At 43.7% G+C, this 25116-nt stretch overlaps 1 protein-coding gene and 1 long non-coding RNA gene across 2 annotated transcripts; both read left to right on the top strand.

Moving 5' to 3' along the window:
- The first annotated feature begins 317 nt into the window (after positions 1 to 317).
- Positions 318 to 21270, top strand: LOC109462063. Its single transcript, XM_019758559.1, has 26 exons — positions 318 to 439; positions 2367 to 2552; positions 3402 to 4328; positions 4401 to 6009; positions 6124 to 7114; positions 7342 to 7590; positions 7778 to 7912; positions 8101 to 8208; positions 9107 to 9493; positions 9801 to 9916; positions 10050 to 11236; positions 11823 to 11887; positions 11984 to 12259; positions 12774 to 13219; positions 13323 to 13448; positions 13734 to 14002; positions 14120 to 14748; positions 15460 to 15552; positions 15842 to 15937; positions 16383 to 16469; positions 16622 to 16882; positions 17307 to 17345; positions 18113 to 18166; positions 18329 to 20036; positions 20237 to 20285; positions 20536 to 21270. Exons 2-24 carry the CDS (start codon positions 2386 to 2388, stop codon positions 19552 to 19554), a joined length of 9543 nt encoding a protein of 3180 aa, XP_019614118.1. The 5' UTR covers positions 318 to 439; positions 2367 to 2385; the 3' UTR covers positions 19555 to 20036; positions 20237 to 20285; positions 20536 to 21270.
- On the top strand, positions 15454 to 16463 carry LOC109462121. Its single transcript, XR_002139738.1, has 3 exons — positions 15454 to 15552; positions 15842 to 15937; positions 16383 to 16463. It is a non-coding gene; the product is annotated as an uncharacterized LOC109462121 (long non-coding RNA).
- Positions 21271 to 25116: the final 3846 nt, after the last annotated feature.

Genomic DNA, 25116 nt, shown 5'->3' on the forward strand with positions numbered 1-25116 from the left:
GTAGTCCCAGGGTCCGGCCACGGTTTTCCCCGGTAAAGCACAGGAGAAGTCTCGTCTCGTTAGCTTTTAGCTATAGTACTAGTAGATCGTGAGGTCTTCTTTTAGAGGAAAGAACTAACCGACTGAGTCCTTTGAAAGAACATCAAGACTTGAGGTCGTCGCCAACTCGGGGCCGCAGTTGGGGGTAGAGCGGCGGGGCCCGGGGCCCTTTCCCGGGCGCGACTTCGCTAGCCGGCCGCCCGGCCCCGCCTAGCCTTTCCAAACGGTCCGCGGCAGAGAAACTGACGCTCTAAGTCTAACAGGAAGGTTTTCTGGAGGACGCGACGCGCTCATATCGCGCCCTGCGGACGGAAGAAGGAACGGGCAAGATCCAAAGGAAGAAACTTTAGACTTGAGCAAGGTCGTCGCCAACTTTGTTTTTCTACCTGCTGACATAAACGTGAGTTCAAACATTTTCCTTCATGGGTATACTTTTTTTTAACTAACACCTCCAAAAATCACCATTTTGCGGGTGCTGAACAGATTTTAATCATGCATGATGTATTTCTGGGCGCGCCTAGTTTTCTTGCATCCATTCACACTCACACTGATAGCATGACGCGAGACGGACTCAGTAATGTATTATATTTGGCGTACCAGCGGTGAACTACCCACCATGGGCCCCACTTTGAACCGTTCGTAACACCTGCAGTGTTTTGTTTACGGACACCAAATGTCTTAATTTCTGGCACATTTTGCATTAAAATGTGTGTTTTCCGGGTGGGTTTGACATAACTTGAATACAACATGGTGTACTTCCGAATAGACGTGACTATACATTTGCCAAGATGGTGTTTTCCGTAGCGTTTAGTGTGTTTGTTTTGGGGGGGGGGGGGGTGTGCGGGGTGGGGGGGGGTAGTGTGACTTAGCACGATAACTCAAGAAGCGTTGAATGGATTGTCATGAAGCTTGGTAGGTGGGTAGGTCTGGAACTGCAGGGCGATTATTGAAGGAGGATAACTCAAGAACCGTTTGACGGATTGTCGTTGATTTTTGGTATGTAGACGGCGGAAGTGATGCTTTAAATGACTTAAAATAATAATCATGCGAATCAGGATCTAATTTGCATAATGAATGACGAAATTCTATAAATCTGCTTCGTTCCATAATAAAACTATTAAACAATTGTGACATGTGTGGATTAAACGAGGTCATTAGCAGATATTGATTATGTAAATTAGCACATAATTTGCATAATTAGTGGGAAGTTGCTAAGATGTCATAATGGTAACTGCTGGGAATTCAATACTTGCCGCATGTGGAACTTACGTGAAGGTGAACATCATTTATAATGATTTATTCACGCCATGTCCTTATTTGCATATTTTATAAAGACATCGTGGGACTCTTGTTATGTTTACCGAAGGAAAACATATTGTTTTTGCTCAGTTTCTTCTTCTTCTTCTCTCCAAACACTAACCCTTGACCTGGCCAATGACATGATGTGTTGATGTCTGTCACCATGGTAACTGGTGTTGGGTTACATAATGTTGCAATTTCATGGTCTGCTCTGCTCCTGTCACCATATAGCAGTAGTACATTTATGTGAATGTGTTTGAGTAAGAATTAACAGAGCAGTCCCAAATATGGTCTTACAGGCAGCAGCAGGCGTGGCCATGTTTGAAGATGTGATTGTTCACTTTTAATTAAAATTACTTTATCTGCAGTGCTAAAGGATACCCACGCATGGTAGGTGCATACTTATAATAGGAACAGGTACTTTGTTTGTTTATTGTATAAGTATTGGCCAGGAAAAATGAGGGTTTTGGGTTGTACATCGGTGGAAACATGTCACATAACCTACATGTTCATATGCCTTGCTATTTTTTTTAACCAGCATTTAAAATCGTTTAACCAAATCAGCTACAGACACATGTAGTTGTGTAGCAGGTAAGGTCATTTGGTAGGTAAGGTCATTGACCTTTTGTTTACATTGTTCCCTATGATTACGGGGGTCCCCTATAAAAGTTTGGCATAATGCCTGGTGCAGTTTTCACGTAAAAGTTCTGCAATCATGCACGTACATGGGCAGAGATGTAACTATATAATTCTTCCAACTAGGGGTCACTAGAATAATTCATTCTTAAAAAGGGGAGGCATTTTCTTTAGAATTAAGTATTGGGCAGGACTGTCTGTGGGGAGGGGTACAGGTCCGTTTTTGGTAAGGGGGATGAGGTGAAGCCATTTGCTGCATTTTTCCCCAAGCAAATGTCTGCCTTTCTAGTATTATTATATATAATGATGGTTTTTCATAATGGAAATTATGTACAGTCAAAACTGTAATACAAAATTTCGTTGAAAGGATAAAAAATCCTTACTACACACAGCTCACCCGTGGGCGTCAGGATGGGGGTTGACCTGTGCACCTACAGGGCCCGGATAGGCTGCTTCAGGAACCCGGCGTTTCACCCCCTGTGCTGCTGGCAGTCATGTTTGCTGGTGTGGATGGTCATCTCACAACTCATGCTGAAGCTTGCAGGGGATGTGGAGGAGAATCCTGGGCCCAGGCAACAGTAAGCATCAGAAATAATACTTTGTCATATTAGACTACTTTGCAACATGTGGATGTATTTAATGTAAATCTTGAAATGTTCTCTGTGTTTTTATTTTTGCAGTTTTTGCGTTGACCACTTTAATCGCAAAATTATGTCATCGACATTGACATTGACATTATGAATGTAGTACAAAGGTTTCACGTTTTTAGTCTGGTAACAGGCTAGGTTGGGCTTGCCGAGGTTTAATTTTAAATTAATTAGCCTTTTATTAAATATCAAACTGGCAGGGGTTATTAACAGACTGTGCTTCGCTGTTCATTACTTTCAGCAAGGTCATGTAACATCTGTATTGTGTTTTATAATATAATATAATATAATATAATATAATATAATATATATATATATATATATATATATGTACATGTATATAAATTATATAACTCAAGAACCGATTGGATCGTTGTGATTTTTGGTAAGTACAGGTAGCTCAAATGATGCTTTTGGGATGATTAGATGACAAGTATATAAATCAGGATCACATTTATAATTAATGGGGAGATTCTATAAATGTGCTGTGTTCTATGATAAGACTGTTAAGAGGGACAGAGACAGTATTCAATATGTAATCGAAGAAGCATAATTAATGACAAAATGCATAGTGGTATCTACCGGAAATTTCATACTTGCCACATTTGGAAGTTAAGTAAAGGTGAAAATCATTAAAATTAGATTATTCAAATCAAAACCTCATTTGCATAATACATAATGAAGTTCTAGAATAGCCTTTGTTAAGATAACACTGTCACTGGTTAGTAAATACGATCAACTGACGTTATTCATTCAAATGAGGATCGTTAAAACTTTCAGGTTTAAAAACATGGTGAAGCCAAAAGAATGGGACATGATCGGGAAAAGAACTCTCTTGACACTGGACTTGTCTTGTGAATATGGTAGTCATATAAAACCTCTGGCTCAACTACCCGAGGAAGTTTTTGAACTAAAGGAATTGGAGGCCTTAGACCTGACAGACAACGAGAACATCGATATCTCCAATCAGCTGACCAAACTGACCAATCTAAAAGTGTTGTGTTTAGATAACTGTGACCTTAAAACAGTTCCCGCTGCCGTGATGAAACTTCCGCAGTTAGAAATGCTGGTCCTCAGTTACAACAAGAACATCACCCTGCCGGATGAGATGTCGGGTCTCATCAACCTCACTGTCCTGGACTTACAGAACTGTAACCTTAAAACAGTTCCCGCTGCCGTGATGAAACTTCCGCAGTTAGAAATGCTGGTCCTCAGTAACAACGAGAACATCACCCTGCCGGATGAGATGTCGGGTCTCATCAACCTCACTGTCCTGCACTTACAGATGTGTAACCTGGACACACTACCGCCTGTAGTGCTGAAACTAACAAACCTACAGGTGCTGGATCTAAGTGCGGGCTGGGATTCAATATTAAAAATCTCCGTACCAGATGAGTTGTCTAAACTGAACAAGTTGAAAGTATTGACACTACGTTACCGTAACCTGGACACAGTTCCCCCGGCAGTACTGACACTCCCCCAGCTGGAGGAACTGGACCTCAGCGGGAACAGCGGGATCCACCTGCCGGATGGGCTGGCCGGGCTCACCAACCTCCGGGTACTGAAACTAGCAGGAGCAGGCATGGAGACAGTTCCTCCGGTAGTGTGGAGACTGACACAGTTAGAATGGCTGGACCTGAGCCATAACCAACTACAGACGTTACCCGCGGAAATCGGACAGCTCACTAATGTCAAACACTTGGATCTGTCCGGGTGCAAGCTGCGCACACTCCCACCTGAAGTGGGGAGGCAGACACAGTTAGAACGGCTGGGCCTGAGTCATAACCAACTAGAGACGTTACCCGCGGAAATCGGACAGCTCACTAATGTCAAACACTTGGATCTGTCCGGGTGCAAGCTGCGCACACTCCCACCTGAAGTGGGGAGGCAGACACAGTTAGAATGGCTGAATCTGAGCAGTAACCAACTACAGACGTTACCCGCGGAAATCGGGCAGCTCACTAATGTCAAACACTTGGATCTGTCCGGGTGCGAGCTGCGCACACTCCCACCTGAAGTGTGGAGACTGACACAGTTAGAATGGCTGGGCCTGAGCCATAACCAACTACAGACGTTACCCGCGGAAATAGGGCAGCTCACTAATGTCAAACGCTTGGATCTGTCCGGGTGCTGGCTGCGCACACTCCCACCTGAAGTGTGGAGACTGACACAGTTAGAATGGCTGGGCCTGAGCCATAACCAACTACAGACGTTACCCGCGGAAATCGGACAGCTCACTAATGTCAAACACTTGGATCTGTCCGGGTGCGAGCTCCGCATACTCCCACCTGAAGTGGGGAGACTGACACAGTTAGAATGGCTGAACCTGAGCGGTTACCAGCTACAGACGTTACCCGCGGAAATCGGACAGCTCACTAATGTCAAACACTTGGATCTGTACGGGTGCGAGCTGCGCATACTCCCACCTGAAGTGGGGAGACTGACACAGTTAGAATGGCTGGACCTGCGCCATAACCAGCTAGAGACGTTACCCGCGGAGGTTGCACAGCTCAGTAGCTTAGACACACTTAGCGTCCGTGGAAATCCACTAATAAAACCACCAGCTGAAGTTTGCGATCAGGGGATCGCTGCCATCAGACAGTACTTTGAGGAACTTGAACGATCTAAAGAAACGATAAGCGCTCATTTGAAAGTTGTCATCTTGGGAGAGACAATGGCGGGAAAAACAAGCCTGATACAGACGCTAGAAAGTGGCGAGTCCACCCTGACAAATGTAGATGACCGCACACACTGTGTAGAGATAACTCAGTGGGCACCAGATAACAACATCACGTTTGAAGTGTACGACTTTGGCGGCCATGACGTGTACCATCTCACTCATCAGTTCTTCCTGACTCCAGATGCCTTTCATCTGTTATTAGTGAACCTGCAGGAATACAGCTGCAATGAAGAGAGTTACAAAAAGCATGTGGGGTTCTGGTTGGACACACTGAATGCCCGCGTGCCGGGGGCGGTGGTTTCTATAGTGGGGAGCAAGAAGGACCTTTGCCAGGCTGGCGAAGTAAAAGCAAAGACCAAGGACATTCAAGCAAGGATCAGACTGCAAAGAGATACGTGGGAGAAAGAACAAAGACAAATAGGTGAAATGACTAACATTCAGATTCAAAGTCGTTTGAAATCAATGGAAGACATAGGCCATCAACAGTTACGCACGTTGAAGCCAGGACTGCGAATTGTTGGTGATGCGCTTGATTTTTGTGTGTCCGTTAAGCCCAAGTCTCGATTCCACCTATCAAGGTCATCTAGTTCTTGGGAAAGATTCAGAGACTTCTTGTTAGAAACAGCAATTGATAAGGAATTGTTTCCGACATTGAGAAGGATCCTGCCAAGTACGTGGGTAGAGTTCGAACAACTAATTCAACACCAAGCTTCCACTGAAACCATGGAGGTAGAAAAAGTCCTCCATGCTGAAACACCCGAACAGGCCGACGAAACAGGCTCTAGTGTTGTAACGTCTCCGCGGGAGGATCATGTGACTCAGGATGTTCAAATGTCCACACGGCATTGGCTGACAGTGACTGACTGTGAACAACTTGGTCAACTTGCTGGGCTCTCAGAAGAAAGACTGGAGCCAGTCCTGTCTTACCTACAGCAGGTGGGAACCATCCTCAGGTACAAGGACATACCAAAACTCAAGGACTTTGTCTTCCATGATCCTCGCGCCCTAATTGAACTTTTCAAAGACCTGTTTCATCAAGATACAAGCGCCCTTTTCGCAACACCCAGACTTTCTCATTTCACGTCTGCCCAGCTCAGTACATTCCAGTCAGATCTTTGCGACTGTGGACTGATCCGGAAGGAAGTGATGGCGTGTTTGTTGCCACCCAACGTCAGTCCGGACATTATCACAGCATTGATGCAACATTTCGGCCTGTGTTTTGAAGTACAAGCTAAGGACAATACAGACCCATCCAAACATACCCGCCAGTACAAAATCCCTTGGTATTTACAAAAACAAATGCCAGAGAAGCTGATGCGCGTCTGGCCCAAAAACGTGCCAGAGGAACAAGAACAACTGCAGCTGATGTGCAACATCACAGGATTCTGTCCTCGGGGACTGTTTCAGAGGTTCAGTGTTGGGATCCATCCACTTTTCAAGGACAGGGTAGACTGGAAAGATGGAGTCATGGCCTACAGACAGGACTACCCCGTACTAGTCTGTTCCAAACCTGTTGCAGGCGACACTTACATCACCATGGCAACCAGAGGCAGGCTTGCCCAGGCAGATGAGATGTGGGGCGTGGTCCACCCACTGCTGGAGGTGCTGGTCCAGCTGCTGCAGGAGTGGCCACGTGTGCTGTACTCCCTCCACGTCACCTGTGCGCACTGCATCAAGGCAGGACTGGACAGGCCGTGGCAGTTCGAACTAAGGGACCGGACTACAGAGGACGGCCGTGACGTCAGGTGTCCTGAGGTCAACTTTGAAGCATCAACGTCAGCAGACCTTGTGTACAGACCAGGCAGACTCACTGGTATGTTTATATGTCATTATCAGTAGGGACTCTTTTATATTTATCTTGTTCCTCACCAAGAATCATGAAGATCATGAAGAACAATGTACACATAGCGAATCTATAACCTATTTTGTTTAAAACCGTTTCTAAGCTCTTGATAGAATAATCTCCTGAATTGCTTCAGAGTGAAATACTTAAGAAGCAAAATGACAATGTCGGATAAAATGGTTAATCTCTTCATTCAGGACACGGCGGTGTTCCGCTCGAGATACAGCTGCGGGGTCCTGCAATGCAGCAGCTGTACTCTGAGGCCTGCCGCCAGGGGGCGCAACGGGTGTACAACGTGCGCGGGCTCGTGGTTGGTCAGTTCAGATCCGGGAAGACGTGTGTCGTCAGGAGGCTGACGGGAGAGAAGGCTGTGGAGAATCAACCGATAACAGACGGCATCGAGATTATACCCAGCGTGAAGACCAAGACTTGGCGGAAAGCAAAAGGTCAGGAAAACGTTGTTATCTATCATATGTCAAGAAATTAGATATGTCTATATAGATTGTTTGGACCCTTGAGTACATGTCATGCAATAATATATAATTATTTTCAGACATTTACATACTTTTGAAAACAGTACAATAAAAGAACCCTCGGCTGATTCACACGGTATATGACGTCCTTTACTTACAGAAGAGCCTGACGAATTCAAGGAAACCATGGCAGAACGCATAGCGGAACAACAAGAACGGATCAAACTACGCACTCAGACATCGTCACGAAGCCAAGGAGGAGTCCGGCTACGGAGCAACAGGAAAGACCCTACAGGTATACAAAAACGTTCACGTGTCCATGAAAATTATAACAATCTTAAGAGAGACAGTTAGTACCATGAAAGCACAGAAAATGAGCATATAGATTTTGGTATGGTTCCATCTGTATGAATACCCTTACAAATCACTAGGAAGAGATGAAGCACCAGTGGTATCTAACTGATTTCCTCTTATCCATACAAGACGCTGGAAAAGCAGAAGAACAACAAGGGAAGCAAAAGCAACAAAAGGAGCCGATGATAAAGGAGGCACCGACGGAAGGTCGAGAGACACCAAGGCCGGAAGATGAAAGTGAGAAACGCCTTATTAAATATCTACGTCTCTCAGCCAGTTAGGAATACACACGTAGTTTGCTCTTGATGCATGGGCATAGGGGCCAAAACATGCATCTAGAAAAGTCTAGAAAAGCCAAATGTCCCTAAATGCTTATACATAACAACTATGAAAGAGGTGCTCGTGTCACGGAAATGAAAAGTAACCTACAGTGGGTATCAATGGAAGACAGATGAAAAATGTCCAGACTATGCATGATGTACAAAATGACTAATAAACTGGTGGATGTCCCAATTACTAAGTACCTAAAACCAGCCCAGAAGAGAACAAGAAATAGCCATGCCTTCAAGTACCAGAGTTATCAACCAAGGATTGAGACGTTCAAGAATTCATTCTTTCCTAGAACTATTGCAGAGTGGAACTCTCTGTCACCAAGTGCAGTAGGGGCATTGTCAATAGATAGCTTTAAACAATGTCTAGAGTTAGATGTTCAAGGGCTAGGTGTAAAAAGTCGATCGGTGTAATGTAGCCAGCTGCCGCCGCGCCGCGTGCCTGCGAAGCTGGTGTGTTACGCCGAAATACGGTTATACCGGCTATACAGATACAGATATATAATTTTTAAGTTGTGTATGCCAGATTTCTAGGCAAAGCAGTGTTTAACTAGAGAAGTAACACTTGCAAAGCAAATGCATAAGCCCAAAATATGAATTCACAGAAAATGGAAAAAAACTAAAATAATTTAATTTAAAAATCCTGTATGAAAAACAAATATATTTGCCACTCTACCCCCATACGAACTTTCCGGTCATTTGGCCCCAAAAAGAAGTTGGATCCATTTAACGAAGTGGCAGGAGAAGGAGGAGAAGAAACACGAGGAAAAACATTCCCTACATGACATGTAAAGTTTATGTTCCAGGGAAAGAAGGTATAAGCAGGACTACGTCACCACAAACACCAGCTCAACAACAACTCCAGCATCCAACACAGGGCATTCCGGATGATGAGCGACTTCAGGGTGACGTGAGGGTTCATCAGAAAACACAGGACATTCCGGATGATGTCATAATAAAAGCCAAAGAGCGACTCCAAAGTGGCGTGACCGAGGAGCAGCTTGGAACAGCCGAAAACCCGCGTATCTCCTTCTGGGACTTTGGCGGCCAGGCCACGTACTACGGCTCGCACCAGTGCTTCTTCACGTACCGCGGGATCTACATCCTGGTCATGTCACTGCTGCAGAGGCTGTCCGACCCTGTTCCTGATTTGGACTACAAGGCGTCAGCGGACAACCTCGTAACTGGAAGAGGCACGTACCACTTCTTTAACTGTAAACCTACTTGGTGACAAAGCAATCGGTTTTAATTGGAAACATCTATGGGAGGACGGTCAACTTGAAAGCTTGAACATGGGAATTGAAATTGAAGTTACTTGTAAATCACATAAAGACGTTTTGCAAAGCTGAAATGATGAGGAAAAAATAAGCTATTTCGTGCAAGAGGGGGGCAACTTATTAAGATGTCAATACATCTGTTTTGCCCTCCATTCCACTTGTACATTTATACTTGTGGTAAATTCGAATAAATAAATAAAATAATTACTGCATACTTGTGTAGACTACTTGGACCACTGGCTGAACTCTGTCCACACCCACGGCCTGGTGCCCGGGCAGGAAGAGAAAGAAGAGCCGCGTGTCATCTTGGTTCTCACACACAAGGACAAAGTTAGCGAGGTATGTAGAATATTTACATATTTCTTCAAAGGTCTTAGAAAAAGAAGTTGAACTTGTGTTTGCCCTGTAGTTCATATCAATCACTAAAAGGATTTGCCAATATTGCTTTAAGGATTTGTGCTATTCATTTCAGTTGTACATAGAGAAGTACAAGAAAGACATACGTGATCACATCAGTGGTATGGCTGCCGGTACACACGTCTTACCAAAGATATTTGTCATGGACAACTTCAGCGAGGACAACAGCGACATTGAAGATCTCCGAGAATACCTCCGTGAGATGGCGAAGGATTTGTCGTTCATGGGCCAGGAGGTTCCGATAACCTGGCTTCATCTGAAGTCCAAATTGATGGACAAGAGGAGACAGGGTGACCCATTCTGCCGCTTTCAAGATGTCGTCGATCTGGCCCGGAGTGATGACATTGGCATCACGGACGTCAGCCATGTTGCCGACATCCTGACCTTCCTGCATGACCTTGGCGACATCATCTTCATTAACGAACCCGTTCTTCGTGACCACGTGACCCTTCGACCCCAGGTGATGATTGACGTCTTCAAGACCATTATCACCGTCCCGGAGTACCAACAGGACAGGAGCACGGGTGGGGAGGTTGCCGAGATGTGGAGGAGGCTGGAGACCAAAGGTATTCTCAGTGACAGGCTGGTGACAATAATATGGACTAAAGCAGATCAGAAGATGAAAGATAAGAAGATGAAACCCTTCTTTATCGAACACAAGGACTTCCTGAAGCGACTAATGGAAAAATACTACCTCCTCTGCAACGCCACGCCGATCGGTGGGTTTGTTGACACAGCGGACGAGCCTAAGAAAGACGAGATCTACTTCGTACCATCCCTCCTGGCCGCAGAGCCTGACTACAACACCTTGTATCCTGGGAACATGAGGAGACACCAGCACCCTCTCTATGTCGTATTCGACAACATGTTCCTCCCAAGTGGCATGTTCTATCGTCTACAAGCCATCTGTGTGCACAGGTTCGGTCTTAAAGAGTCCCACGTATTCGCCGGCTGCGGTCGTTTTCCTACCAACGATGAAAAGCAACAGTTCGTGGTAACCAAAGTAAAGCATTACCTGAAGGTGGAGCTTCTGTCGGCTGGAGTTGAGGAGCAGCCGGTGTTCACACAGGGTCTACCCGTCAGAAAGTTCCTCAGCAGTTGTCTCTTCGAGATCAAGGAGAAGTGGATCCCGTATATCCAGTATGACTGGTGCTTCGGGGAGGAGTCAGATGAAAAAAACGGAACACCAGCATTCTACCAGCTCCCTGTCACCGAACAAGAAGCGGCAACAGGATCCAGTTGGTGAGACCAGTTATACTTCTAGCTGGTAGATACCTTTTGTTCTCGGGAAGAGTTGAGGCCCCTAACAGCATAATCGGAAAATGCAGGGGCGTTTGTTTAAAAGAGGATAACTCAACAGGTCGTCGTGACTTTTGTATATATATAATAAGTAATAAAAGCTTGACATGAAGCGACAGTAATATAAACCAAGATCTACCATAATTACTGTAATGAAACATCGACAGATATTAATTATGTAAATAAAAACGTAAGCTGCATGAGAAATGCTATAAGTCCACAGTGGTAACTACCAAGAATTTTATACTTATCATTTATGGAATTTAGAAGTTAAGTGAAGGTGAACATTATCAAACATGAATCTGCATAATTGAGGGAATGCTAGAATAGCCTTTGTTGCGAATTCGTCAGTTGTAAAGGCTGTACATTTAGTTTTTCAGTGAATAACAACCTTTTATTTCATTAGCGCATAATTCTTTCTTGCACAATTGTGTAATGAACTACACAAGAGGGTGCCTGGTGTCCACTTCACTGTACTTTTCCCTAACATCATTATGTATGACTAATGACATACTGTTTTTAATCTCAGTTTTCCAGAAGATTTCATCAACGTTTGGATGGGTGGCAGTGGTGATAAGAGAACTTCACGTGCAGGTATCTCTATTTTAATTTCAGATTTTGTCTAGCCCATCTTCTTAATATAACGTTTTAAATTGTTACTAAATGAAAATATGTTGCACAATCATGCAGAAAACTCAGGTGGTTCCGGACCCGCGATGATAGAGCCCACAATGGTGCCGTTGGTAGTCCATAAGATTAGTCCTCTCCTGGATTGTTTGGAAATGTTCGGAGGGCTGAGTTTTGGGGAGTGTGAACGGATCAAGAAAGAGTCCACACCTGAAAGCAGGTTCAAAAAGTTGCTTGGTGCCGTCAACAATGCCGGAGATATGTGTCGTCGCTTGCTGGGCGCGTCTGCGGAGGTTTGCCTGCCTGAGATAGCACCTATGTTCCTCCGAGAAGAGAGAGGTACATTACTTACAAAACTTGTTTAACAGCTTGTTTACCTTACACTCCATACATATAGACTATAATATATACGCTGTGTATTCCGTATCACCCGAGGTACTGGCCGAACCGTGGGTCGGATCGCCCGACGGTCGAAGGCCGGGGGCGAGCCAATCGGCAGGAGGGCTGGGACGGAAAGTGCACATTGTATTTTATTTATGTCAAACCCACCCGCGGAAACACGCCTTTCTGTTCGAAATGTGCCAAGATTTGGTGTCCCTGAACAAAAAAAATGCAAAAAAAAATCAATTCCAACGTCCCAATCCTGTATTCGAATTTTCGAAAGTGGCGCACGCAGCTCAGGCAAAAACGCGTTCGACTTATTCTTCGGAACATTTGGAAGCCCGTGTGATAAGCAAATAGAACCCCCGGCTGTACCGCTAGTTATCACACGGACCAGTACACCTGTATCGAATGTTATCGCGGCCCAGGTATGATATTAATTATAACATTGATGTTTCACATTTATTTCTAGGGAATGAAATTGTTATACTACACATCGACGAATACAGTCACAAGCTTGTCCAGCCACTGAAAGAACAGGCATCCCAGTCGTTCAGCAGGTACGGTGTAACAGTGTCTGAAGACGCCATCGAACCAGACCAGAGCTTGAAAGAAGAACTCTTGCGCCATCTTCTTAAACGAAATGTCAGAATGGTCGTACCGATCATCACAATGATGAGTCTCCAGAAGAGGTACTGGCCCCCGCTGCTGTATGAATTGTACGTACAGAACAAGAACCTAGTCTTTCCGGTCTTCGCTTACAGTAAATACCCCAAAGGGACCAGGGAATGTTTGCTGAAGGAGTTCATATCACGCTGTGAGGACATGAAGGATATGTCATCCCCCCAGATACCAATGACCACAGAACCACTGTCCAGCACCAAAATCAGTCTTACTGCTGCACAAATCATGAGGAAGGTGCGTCGATTTTGGTAGTTTTCATCATGGTTATTGCATGTTTAGAGTCCTACAAGTCTACTTTATTCCAGACAGGATGGCTGATATAGTATTGTTTCTACAGGTGTCATCTTCTGTTGTGCCGCACACATACAAGATCACAGCTGAAGGCTGCACGGTTGAGGAGGATGGTGTCACTATCTCGTTTCCGACAGGATGCGTTGAGAAGGAAAGGCCCCTTTCCTTCGAGGTAATTAACCTTACTTTCTTGGCTCTTCAGTTCGCTTACGTACCTGGCCTTGCCAGCCTGGTGGGTCTATGTGTAGCTTAGACATGTACAGAGACAATTTTGCAGCGCATGTTTTTGCTATTTCGTGTCTATATATTAGCCAGATGCCACCCACTATTGTAAAAAAAGTGTACTCCTTTATATCCTCACTATTAATGGGCAGGGATGAAACAGTTATGTTCAACGCAAATCCAGCAAAAGTCTTTTTTTCTTTACCTTACCACATATTTTTTTGTTATCTTTCAGGTCGATATACTGCCCATTGACGACGCCTTAACAAAGGCTTTCTCAGCTGTGACCCCGATACTGACCGTGCACCAAGGCAAGGAGGAAGACTTCTTACAGCCCGTGAGCGTCACCCTGCCGTGGGCATGGAGGAAGAGTGACCATAGCTGCAGCAAAGAAAAAACCATCCTAATGCAGATAAAATCACATCCTTCTCAGTGGTCGCTGCTACAGGCAGAAGTTCATGAAACAGAGGACGCAGTCACATTCACCATGAGGCACTCCTGCAGGTAATGCACTGGGCTTCATACTTATAAAGCAACTAGTTCACACATTTAAGGGTAACTACATATTTACTAATGATATGTTTTCTTTAATATTTTTCACTGTTTTGCTCTATTTTCTAGGATGGCCGCTGCCAAAGAAAGTGGCAATGGCGGAGAAAGTTTGACCTCAATCAAGGGTAACCAAGATGAGACATCCAATCGGGAAGCAGCAGATGAAAGTAACTCAAGGGAGCCAAATGTCCCATCAGCATCCCAAACTGCAGTCACAACTGACGCATTGCAAGCATGTTGGAACGAATACACTAAAGACAAGGCGTACCTCATAGTAAACCCAAACCAGGCAACAAAATTTGATAACAAAATCCACCTTATGTGTGTTCACAAGGACGCCAACCCCAATGTTTTTTTCCGAGCTGCTAATATGCTCCCGCTCCCACCATTCCAACAAAGCATCGTCATGGGCAGGGACGATACGATTAACGCCACGTTTGACAACAGCAAAGAAGTCATTGGACACCCCGACGATGTTTCAGATGGTATCAGCTTCGTCTTTCCACCAGCTGCAAGGGGACCTCCCAAGTGCAACAGGTGGTCCGTTAAACTGATTCCGAATACTCCGCGCCCAGCTAGGAAGACGCACATGTACCAAGGAGCCATCGATTTCAGACTACTTACCATGTATCAAGAACAAATAACTGATCCCTGGCGCCGGATCCTGCCAGCACAGGTGTCCCTTGACTCTGACGAAGGTAGATCAAATGTTGGCCAATCATTTCCGGACATTTAATAGGTTTTTACCTTGCATATCACAGACCACCAATGTGCATAAACCATTCCGAACAGATGAGAGTAGACATTCTGGATTCTAGCAATAATGGCTTAGAAGGACAATGTCCTGATTCAATTCTTACACATCTTGTTTAATTTTTACAGAAAGTTCCGATCAACCTCAAAGACCCCCAGGACCACGATGCATCTGAAAACCCTTCAAAGAAGTTAAAAGGTGGAAAATATGAAGTTAAAGGGACGTTGGAAGGTTTGAGGCTTATGGTTTTGACTAGTACGCTGTTCACGATTTAGCAAACATGCGCAACAGCCTTTTTGTTCACTTTTGCATGTCTAATCTGATGTTATAATTGGGAGTATATGATTGTGTATCTATAACAAAGATACATTTTATTATATTCCTTATAATTTCAGAGGTCAGCAGGTTTTTTCATTACATCAAGGATAATACGTAGCGAAGCCAAAATCCGGATCGCACCTATGGCCATATTAGACTAGCAATTTGCATAACCCCCTCAATTGATGGATTCTGGCACATTCTGACAAGAAGAATACGGAGATCTCATACCTCCATGAAATAGTGTTTTTGTAAATGTTTTTTTTTAGTTTGTTCCTCATAATATTAGGGCTTAATACATAATTCAATTCTAACGTATCTTGTTTCATTACTACAGAATGCTCCGATCAACCCGAGGACCACAATGCATCTGGAAACCCTCCAGATGAATTGAAAGTTGGAAAAGATGATGTTGCTGGGACGTCGGCAGGTTAATTGGAGGCTAATTTGTTTTTGGCTAAGCCGTACACTCAAGATGTAGCAAACATGCAACAACCTATCCTATTAACTTAATTTGCATGGTAAATTTGATGTAATTTGGAATACATGACATTGTGCATCTAAAGTAAAGATACGTTATATTATATTCCTAATGATTTCAGTGTCAGAATGTTTTGCCAGTACATCAAGGATAATGTGACGGCTGAATGGAATGATCCATTGTAAGATTGCATATGATTGTTAATAAGGACAATGTCCTTCTTGATGCATTTTTACAGAAACTTCAGATCAACTCAAAAGATCCCAGGACCAGGATGCACCTGATCAAGAGAAGTTGGAAGATGGAAAGGGTGAAGTTTCTGCGACGTTTGCAGGTTAGTTGGTGATCAATTTGTTGCAAAGCCGTACACTCAAGATGCAGCAAACATGTGCAACAGCCTATCCTATCCTATCAACAGCATGTTTTGATGTATCGTATGCCTAACACGTGTAGCTAAAGAAAAGATACGTTTCATTACATTCCTTATAAATTCAGATGTCAGCAGGTTATCTCAACTTTGTATCATGCCTGTATCCTGTGAGTCAGCCGTTACCGGTCTCTACTGCCTGTACTAACCATTGTAATGACCCGCATCATTGCCAATAAATACAAAAGCACATCAAGGATAATGTGACGGCTGAATGGAAGGACCCATTGTTAACAGACCAGCAATTTGTATAAACCCCTCAATGGATGGATTCTCGCAATATTAGGGCTTTTTAGAATTGAATCATGTACTTCTTAAAAGAAGCAGAATGTTTCTTGTTTCATGTCTACAGAAAGTTCCTATCAACACCAGGACCACAACGTGTCTGGAAACCCTCCAGAGGAGTTAAAATGTGGAAAAGCTGCTGGAACGTTGGCAGGTTAGTTGATGGCATTTTGGCTACACCGACTACTATACTCAAAATGTAGCAAACATTTGCAACAACCTATCTTGGGAATTGTGCATGTTTTGGTGTATTTTGGAATATGTGTATCTAAATATTATATTCTTATATTACCGTATTCCTCATAGGTTCAGACTTCACCGGGTACTTCCGTTACATCAAGAATAATGTAACGGCCGAATGGAAGGACCTTGCTGACCTATTGCTGAGCTGGGACAATGTAAAAGACATTGAAAAGAGAAACAGTGATGACAGGTCTCGCTGTTGGGACGCGTTAAAAGAGTGGCAGAAAAGTAAAGGAGAAGCCGCCACCATGGCTGTCCTGATGGACGCTCTCAAAGAAGTGGATCTGATGAGTGTCGTGGATGGGCTCAAGAGCAAGTTTCCAGGTAATGTAGGCACTGTGTTTTAGCAAGACTAAATCAGTATTTATCGTCCAATCTTTAAGTAACTCAGAGGCCTTCTGTAACCCACCATGAACATCTGACAAAGCAGCTGCACATCTAAGGGATGTACATGTAAGCTTTCATATTACATATATAGTATAACTGTGGGTAGAAATTACATGTATGTGCCGTAGAATTTTCTACTTATTTTGATTGTGAAAGACACGTAGCAAAGGCTGGCCAACTAGCCGTTGGTTATTACAAAGGGTTCGCCCTTCTGACAAGCCAATTCAGGACTTGTAGTTGCCCAATGTTGACAGACCTCGTTACCGGTGATTTGCATAAATCCCTCAATAGATGAGAGTAGATCTTCTGGATTCCAGCGATAAGGGCTTAAGGATTATTCAATTTTGTTTCATTTTTATAGAATTCCAGGACCATGATGCATCTGGAAACCCTCCGGCAGGTTAGTTGGTGGCCACTTGAAACTTGTTTCTGGCTAAGCCGTCACCGTAACGCTCAAGATGTAGAAAGCATGTGTTTTAGCCGAAATGGCACCTAACAGGCACAGACACAGCATGACAAGCCAGATACCATTGTAGTGAAAATGATATGGCATACTCTGAACAAACACAGTACGTTAGCCCCGAAAGTGTACATTATCGTGCATGCCTGAGTCTTGACGGCTAAAAACTGAGATTGTTTTTTTTTAATTCACACAAAGATAGCAAGGTACAGGACAAAGTGATAGCGCACTCAAGTGACATGACTTATTTTGACGCTACCACTTAATAAATGAAATACAAAGAAACAAGGAATAACAAAATTTGGTACGATATGATAATGTAAAGATACGTTGAAAGGTTAATGAGCGCAGTCCGATTAACATTGAACTCAAATACTCCAATTCAAAGAAAACTGAAGTAGTGCGAAGTATTATGTATATATTTGGACACTGAAATAGCTAGCAACAGCGACAAGCGAATAAAAGGGACAATATTTTCAAAAAATGCTCCAATTAGTTTGGAACAAGTACTTTTAGCACATGCAACTGACCACTCTGTTATTTTTGAATTAGACTAATAACGTGAAATATCTGAAACATGTGTCAGACATGTAGACAACGGTGCAGGAGAAAGTATGTCAGAGGAAAGAAGAAAATAACAAGCGTAGCTTATCATTGGATGATATCTAAAGAATTTATGGTGGTTTTAGCAAAGGTTCATATTTCAGAGGGAGCCTCCAGTCGTGAGGATTCAGCTGTAAAAGGTGGCCGCCATTCAAAGGGTACGTTACCTTTCACGTTCAATTCTTTTACTGTCTGATAAAAGTCAAAGATAAGTTAGTTAAAAAGATTTAAGCATTAATACAAATGACTTCAAGTAATGTAACAGGGTTCTGCATTTATATTCAGACCTCAATACAGTCTTTGCTTTTGCTTTCCGACAGGCCTCAGATTACCGGTAATCTTGTTGATCAGCGACGAGTATGGGACTTCCAAGGGAGGAATTTCCACCATCAACTGCGAGGCGAGCCAGATAGTGAAGGGCAAGGCAGTCATGTACGCCACAGCCCTGCATGTGACCAAACAAGACCAGGATGCAGCGGACAGAGATGGCGTCACGCTGATAGGGCCAGTACAACTAGACAAGAATTCGGTGCCAACTCTGGACTGGCTGACCTACTACCACGATAAACACTACCCAAACCTTCCTCAAGACGTCACCTGCATTATCGGCCATGCTGATATAACAGATACGGCGGCAAGAAACATCAAGGATCAACGCTATCCACAGGCAAACCTCATTATGTTCACCCACGTTATACCCGAGGATACAGAGTACTACAAGGGAGGCCGGAAGGCCGTGGAAGCACGAGAGAAAGAGGAGGACATGCTTGATAAAGTACACAACGCAAAGGCAGCTTTCTCGGTAGGCAAGCGGATCTACGACCACTGCAGCACCAAGTACAAGGGAAAGAAGAAACCACAGAATCACCATATCTTCCTCCCGAAGCCATCCAAGATATTTCTGGACGCCGATGTGAGTCCCGGAGGAGGGGAAAAAGTTGTCCTGTCCGTCGGCAGGGTGAGGAAGGTGGAGAAGCTGAAAGGTCATGACCTCGTGGGAGAGTCCATGAGAGATGTGGTGAAGATAATCAAGAACACCCGTTGGTGTGTCCGCGGCATCAGTGAGGACGCAAGTCAGAAGATCCTGGAAGACGCCCTGAACAGTCCCGACCTGAATCCCACCCTGCTGCCGTACGGGACCCAGGAGGACATCAGGGACGACATGATGACGGCCCACCTGGTCCTGATGCCATCCCGCTCCGAGCCGTTTGGGCTGGTCGGCCTGGAGGCCATCGCCGCAGGCATCCCCGTCCTCATCTCCGACAAGACCGGCCTGGCAGACATGATCCTCGACCTGATCAAGGAGAAAAAACTCAGCGCAGAGCACAGGAACATCATCGTGGAGACCAGCGTGAATGACCGCGATCGTGCCGGAGACGCAAAGAGGTGGGCAGACCGAATCGTGGACATCCTCGAGCACAGCGACTCGGAGTTCGCGAAAGCTGCCAGGTTCAAGCGGGAGCTTGTGGAGTCCAGGTACTGGGAGGAATCCCACAATGCCTTCCTGCAGGCTTGCGGCATCACGAATGCAGCAGCGGATCAGTAGAGGTCAAAGGGCAACAGTGGACGCAGCGGGCGCGGCAATCGGGGCGTTTACAAGTTCAAGGGCAACGACCTTGTGGCAAAGTCCACGACCATTGTGATAGAACATTGAGACGTTCTAGAACCAGACTTAAAGGCAAGATCACGAGTCGGCGGCGTACGCGCTGACGATTTCCAAGAAAGCAAGGAAATTATCCAAGCCAACATTGCAAAGGATCAGGATACATTCTAATTCACCCATCTAAAGTATGACACACAGGAAGAGCCGAGCTAAGACTTGAGGGCCAGGTGTGCGGTACTCCCTCCACGTCACCTGTGCGCACTGCATCAAGGCAGGACTGGACAACCCGTACCAGCACGTACTGAGGGACCGGACTGCAGAGGACGGCCGTGACGTCAGGTGTCCCAGGGTAAAGAAGACAGCATTGACGTTTGTACATAAGACAGCATCAGCAGACCTTGTGTACAGACTGGCCAGATTGCCTGGTATGTTTATATGTCATTATCAGTAGATAATCTTTCATATTGATCTTGTTACTCACTATTAAGTTATCATATAACAATATTTAAGCTTTAAGCCTTGTAGATACTTCACAATTCAATTGAATGTTTCGTTTTATCATATACCACGTATTAATGGCTTTACCTCATATAACTGACTTTATCCGTTTTTTCAATATTTGCAGTTGTCGGGCGTCATCCTTGACCCGGAGGAGACCCTCTCAACAAGAAAATGTAAGTAGCAACAGCAAGCGTGTACATAGCGAAAGTCAAACACTTGTGAAACATGTCTTGTAGATATAGTTCTTAAACCCTATCTGAGCACAATCATGAATACATAAACTAATTCGCAGGTCTGCCCTGTGGACTCCCGAAATCAGGACCAAGGACATCGAAAAGGGTATCGTTCAGGCATAGAACTAGATAGGCACGGTTCTGGATACAATAGGGGCACGTGAATCTGACACTTTCATTCTATTCCCAGGTAAACGCCAAAGTAGCAGACTTCAAAACTCAAAACCAGGAGTACAAGCAGCAACCGGAAGTGGTGCACACCCTACGCAAGAGGCTCTACTTCTTCCCTCGGGCTGCAGTTGACCAGAATCCTTAGCTTCAACTGTTTCAGTGTAACAAAGACTTTTTTTTTTAATCTACAACAGTTGCTCCAAATCAACACGTATTGAGTATTCACACGGTTTCCAGGCAAACGTAATCCAGTTAATAAGTAGAACCGGACATTTTCACAGTGTAACCAAGGACCTTGTTGAAGGTCCTTGCTGTAACAAAAGCCTACATTGTTCAATCTATAACAGATGCTCTAAATCAAAAAATATTATATCTTCACAGGATTTCCGTGCAAATATGATCCCGTAAGCTACAAGAATGTTGACAGGACATTTTCCAATTGAAATATCCATGTATTAGGCATGTCTGTTCTGGTAGTTTTTAAACTGGTCAACCATAGTTACGTCAGAGGAGATGGACACCTCGCTACTGTGTAGCAGTAAATGCTCCCTATGGGAGCAGCTAGTTGTAACATGTGTTGCTACATATTTCTAGCATGTTGCCAAGTTTTTGTAGCATGTAGCTACTTTTTTGCTCAGCATTTGACAGTTAAGGGCTATGCATGGGGTTCTAAAAGACACCTTAAATTTCAAGTCGACGAGGAAAGATGAACAAAATAAATCAGCAAATTATCAAAAGGTGTTGAATCTGTGTTGTAGGTGAGAAGCGTTCCAGAAAGTTGTTTTTTGATAAATAAATTTGTACAAACTTCCTTTGAGTGACGTCTGCTTACTTTTGACTCCCTCTTTACTGTTTAAAAGACTCATTAAAATCTGCCCAAGAAAAAGATACTTACTCATCCTTGATTTTTTTGTCTGGTAGAGTCACTTGCTTTCTTGCTAGCCAGGAAACAGACATCTTCCGATAATGAATGTCCTGTAGATAAAAGAAACTGCAAAAAGTAAGGAAGGTTTCAGTAAAAAAGGCTGATAATAATGATGAGTAATAAAAGTTTTAAAAGTTGCAAAGTCATACTTACATGTTTTGCTGGAAGACACTAGTTGTCACTCCAAAAAAGTTGCATTCATCCTCAAAATCGACAAGAAAACGTCTCCAAAAGTCGCGAAAAAGTCATTCCTCTATCTTATAACTAATCGCGAGTAACTCACACTACAGAAATCAGACACTGTCGCTTTATTTCAGTCACAAGCGCAGCTTACAGATTGTGTTACTAAGCAGTATCGAACAAAAAAATTCTTGTTTCTGGCAAGGACCCCAGATCCTTGCCCATCATGGGGTACAAAAACGCACAAATGGTTTGGCCCTAATGATAGATGGTATTAAAACACGCTGAAAAGGATCCTTCTTTTTAAGTATGAGGAGAGAAAGCACATGTTAGTAACGCATGCAGTCCTTAACTACATGGCTCACCTCTGGCATCTCGGTAGTGGGTTGACATAAAAAAACAGGTGTCCTCTTGATGACCGTTGACTAGGCTAAAAATTTAGGGTGTACCTTGTGATTACGTTTATATACATTTTGAACAAGACATCTAATTTGTGCTTGACTTTCATCTACCCTAACCCCCCATAAATTTGGAAACTAGACCTGCTCTCTGAATCATCACACACTTAGACTACTAACTACGTCCCTGGTCTAATTTAGTTTTTAACTCAATTGCTGGTCTAAAGTCAGAGTGCATGTGAACTTCAGAGAGCAGGTCAAAGGCAAGTGGAACTTCTGCCTTAAAATTTACCAAACTCAAGCACTTGAATGCCTTTGATTAGAATAACTTTGATTATGCCAAAGTAAAGGAATATCAGTAGTTGTGACATTTATTTGAAATCTTGATTCAAACACAAACCTTTATTCAAACACTTGTTCAGAATCTTTATTAAAATTCTTTATTCTATGTGCACAGAAGTGTCTTTGGTGGTCGGAGTACGTCTCTTGTGGTGGGCGTCTTTAGGAATGGCTGCTGTCCTCAGGATCATTACTAAACCTGCCTTTTCTCTTACAAGGCAGTGGGGAAAATCATAGAATTCCATCTTTGTACTAAGATGGATGAAATAGTGACTTGTCCATCTTTTCACATAGAAGATGGACAAAAAATGATCTGAATATTCCATCATTTCCTTACATGATGGTGATAAAGTCCTAATACTGTCCTTTCAATTACTTGGATGGATGAGATCATTGCAGATCTGTGTTCAGTGTTCCATCTTCTCCTTACAAAATGGTCGAGTAACAGGTATAACACTGTTCCATTGTTTCAAGTTTCCATCCTTTAAGATACATGCCACTCACAGTCTTATCCTTAAAGACTGGTTGAAAGCTCTAGGTGAAAGAACTAACTTGAAATATGTAACTTGCAACACTGATAAACTTTCATGATAGTGTGTGACTTTCTTGTTCTTCCATTCTTGGCCTCCTTGTGATGGACTACTAGTATATATCATGCTAGAAATTCTATCCCTTAGCCCCTGTTATTTTATTCAAAGCTGTTCTTTAATTGACATCTTGGTCACAAGGCACTTTATGTCCAAAACGTTCCCTACATTATCCCCAGTTTAGTGAGCCAAAACCAAAGTAGAGCTTGGCTCAAATCCCCCCACCCTTTCTGTATCACCATCAAGGATATCATACCGTGAAATCCTATCTGAGTTCAAGCTGTCATCTCGATGCTTGCTTCCCTTCGAGTAGCCTGGAAACAGTGACCTCAGTTGACAAGATGATCTGTAGAAGAGAGGGGGCGGGGCAAAAGAAGGGAGGGAAATAAAGAGTTAGTTAATGCACTTAGCAAAAATAGCAAAGTTTGACCCTGCAAAAACAAATCTTTTGACAAAAGTTTTATTCATTGAGCAAAACAAAGCCAAGTCATCCTGCATCAAACTTTAGACTAGTTTACATTTTATGGAAGCAAACTTGTAAATAGTTCAAGAATAGTTATAAAATAAAAGTTATAAAAAATATAGTAAATAGTAAATAGTTATAGAATCAAACCTTTTTATTCCTTCCTTCATTTATTCATTCATCGTATACCAGTTACTGTTGAATGTACAATGTATGGCACTTATTTGAACAATATATCTAAAACATATATGCTACTCTCTTTCTCTTTCTCTTGCTCTCTATCTCCCAACCTCTCAATATCTCATCCATGTTCTGTCTGTAAAAAGAAAACATGTTCGCACCAAAAACATAACACAGTTTTCGCCTTATGGGGATTTATATGGTTAAGGGCTGCAAGGTGACCCACTTCGACGCGAAAAAAATATAGTAGGGTGCACTTCAGAAGTACGAAAACAAATATGTTTTAGATGAAGGTATAACCTACAAAATATCTAAAAACAAAAAAATCATGTCGGCGTGTTTGTCTTCAGACGCCCTCTTTGAAATCGCCCTCTACCGAGGTCAATTAGACTGCAGCTGAATCACCCGGAAAGGCCAGTTGCGTAATCTGGCGTATTTATACACGCACGGGGAAAACTACAAAATCCAAATCATACGGTCTGACAGCCGACATGGTTCTATAGCTGCTACCCAGTCTTTAAGAAGTTTGTACGCACTCTTTTCTATACCCGCATGAAAGACCCGGTACTGTGTTCTGTAACCTAAATACAGTATTACTTAAAGCTTGATTGACGTTCTTTACACCTAAGTGGTTGGCACACCAGAGTTTAGACGAAAAGGTCTTTAACTAAAGGACTGAATTCAGACTCCGAGCCATGCTCTGTCAACACATGAGAAGGATGTAAAATAGACTCTCCGTGCTCTGTCGACTGGCTGTTAACACATGAGAAGGATGTATGCTCTGTCAGGTCTGTGGGCGTCTGTCAACACACGAGACGTCAGGAGACATGGTTGAGCGCTTCCTTGTTGTGATGTCGTTATGACAATGACCTGACCTTTCCACAGGTATGTGAGACGGTGTAACATAACAGCTTAGTGCAGCAGGTGGGGGGCTTCAGTAGCAGGGTGTAGTCCCAGGGTCCGGCCACGGTTTTCCTCGGTAAAGCACAGGAGAAGGACGACTTTTATCATGTAGCTTTCGTAGGGTAATTCTGTATCTGTATAGCCGGTATAACCGCCTTTGGGTCTTCTTGTAGAGGAAAGAGCCAACCGGCAAAATCCTGTGTAAGAACGTGAAAACTTGAGCAAGGTCGTCGCTAAACTCGGGGCCGCGGTTGGGCCGTAGAACGGCGGGGCCTGGGGCTCTTTCTCGGTCGCCAGTTCGTAGCCCGGCCCCGCCTAGTCTTTCCGAACGGTCCTCGGCAGAGAAAACTGACGCTCTAAAAGGAAAGTTTTCGGAAGGAATTGACGCGCTCAGGTCAACGGAAGAATGAGCCGACAAGAGTCAAAGGGAGAAACTTCTAGATTTGAGCAAGGTCGTCGCCAACTTTTCTACCTGCTGACATAAACGTGAGTTCAAACATTTTCCCTCAGGGGTTTCCTTAACAAATAACACCATTGTGTGGGTGCTTTAGGTCCTAAAATATTTCAATCATGCATATGATTTATATGTTGGCGTGTCTTTTTATGACTTGCATTCAGTCACTAC

The sequence above is a fragment of the Branchiostoma belcheri genome, unplaced genomic scaffold (assembly GCF_001625305.1).
Source record: "Branchiostoma belcheri isolate BF01 breed outbred unplaced genomic scaffold, Haploidv18h27 scaffold99, whole genome shotgun sequence".
Taxonomy (NCBI): Eukaryota; Metazoa; Chordata; class Leptocardii; order Amphioxiformes; family Branchiostomatidae; genus Branchiostoma; species Branchiostoma belcheri.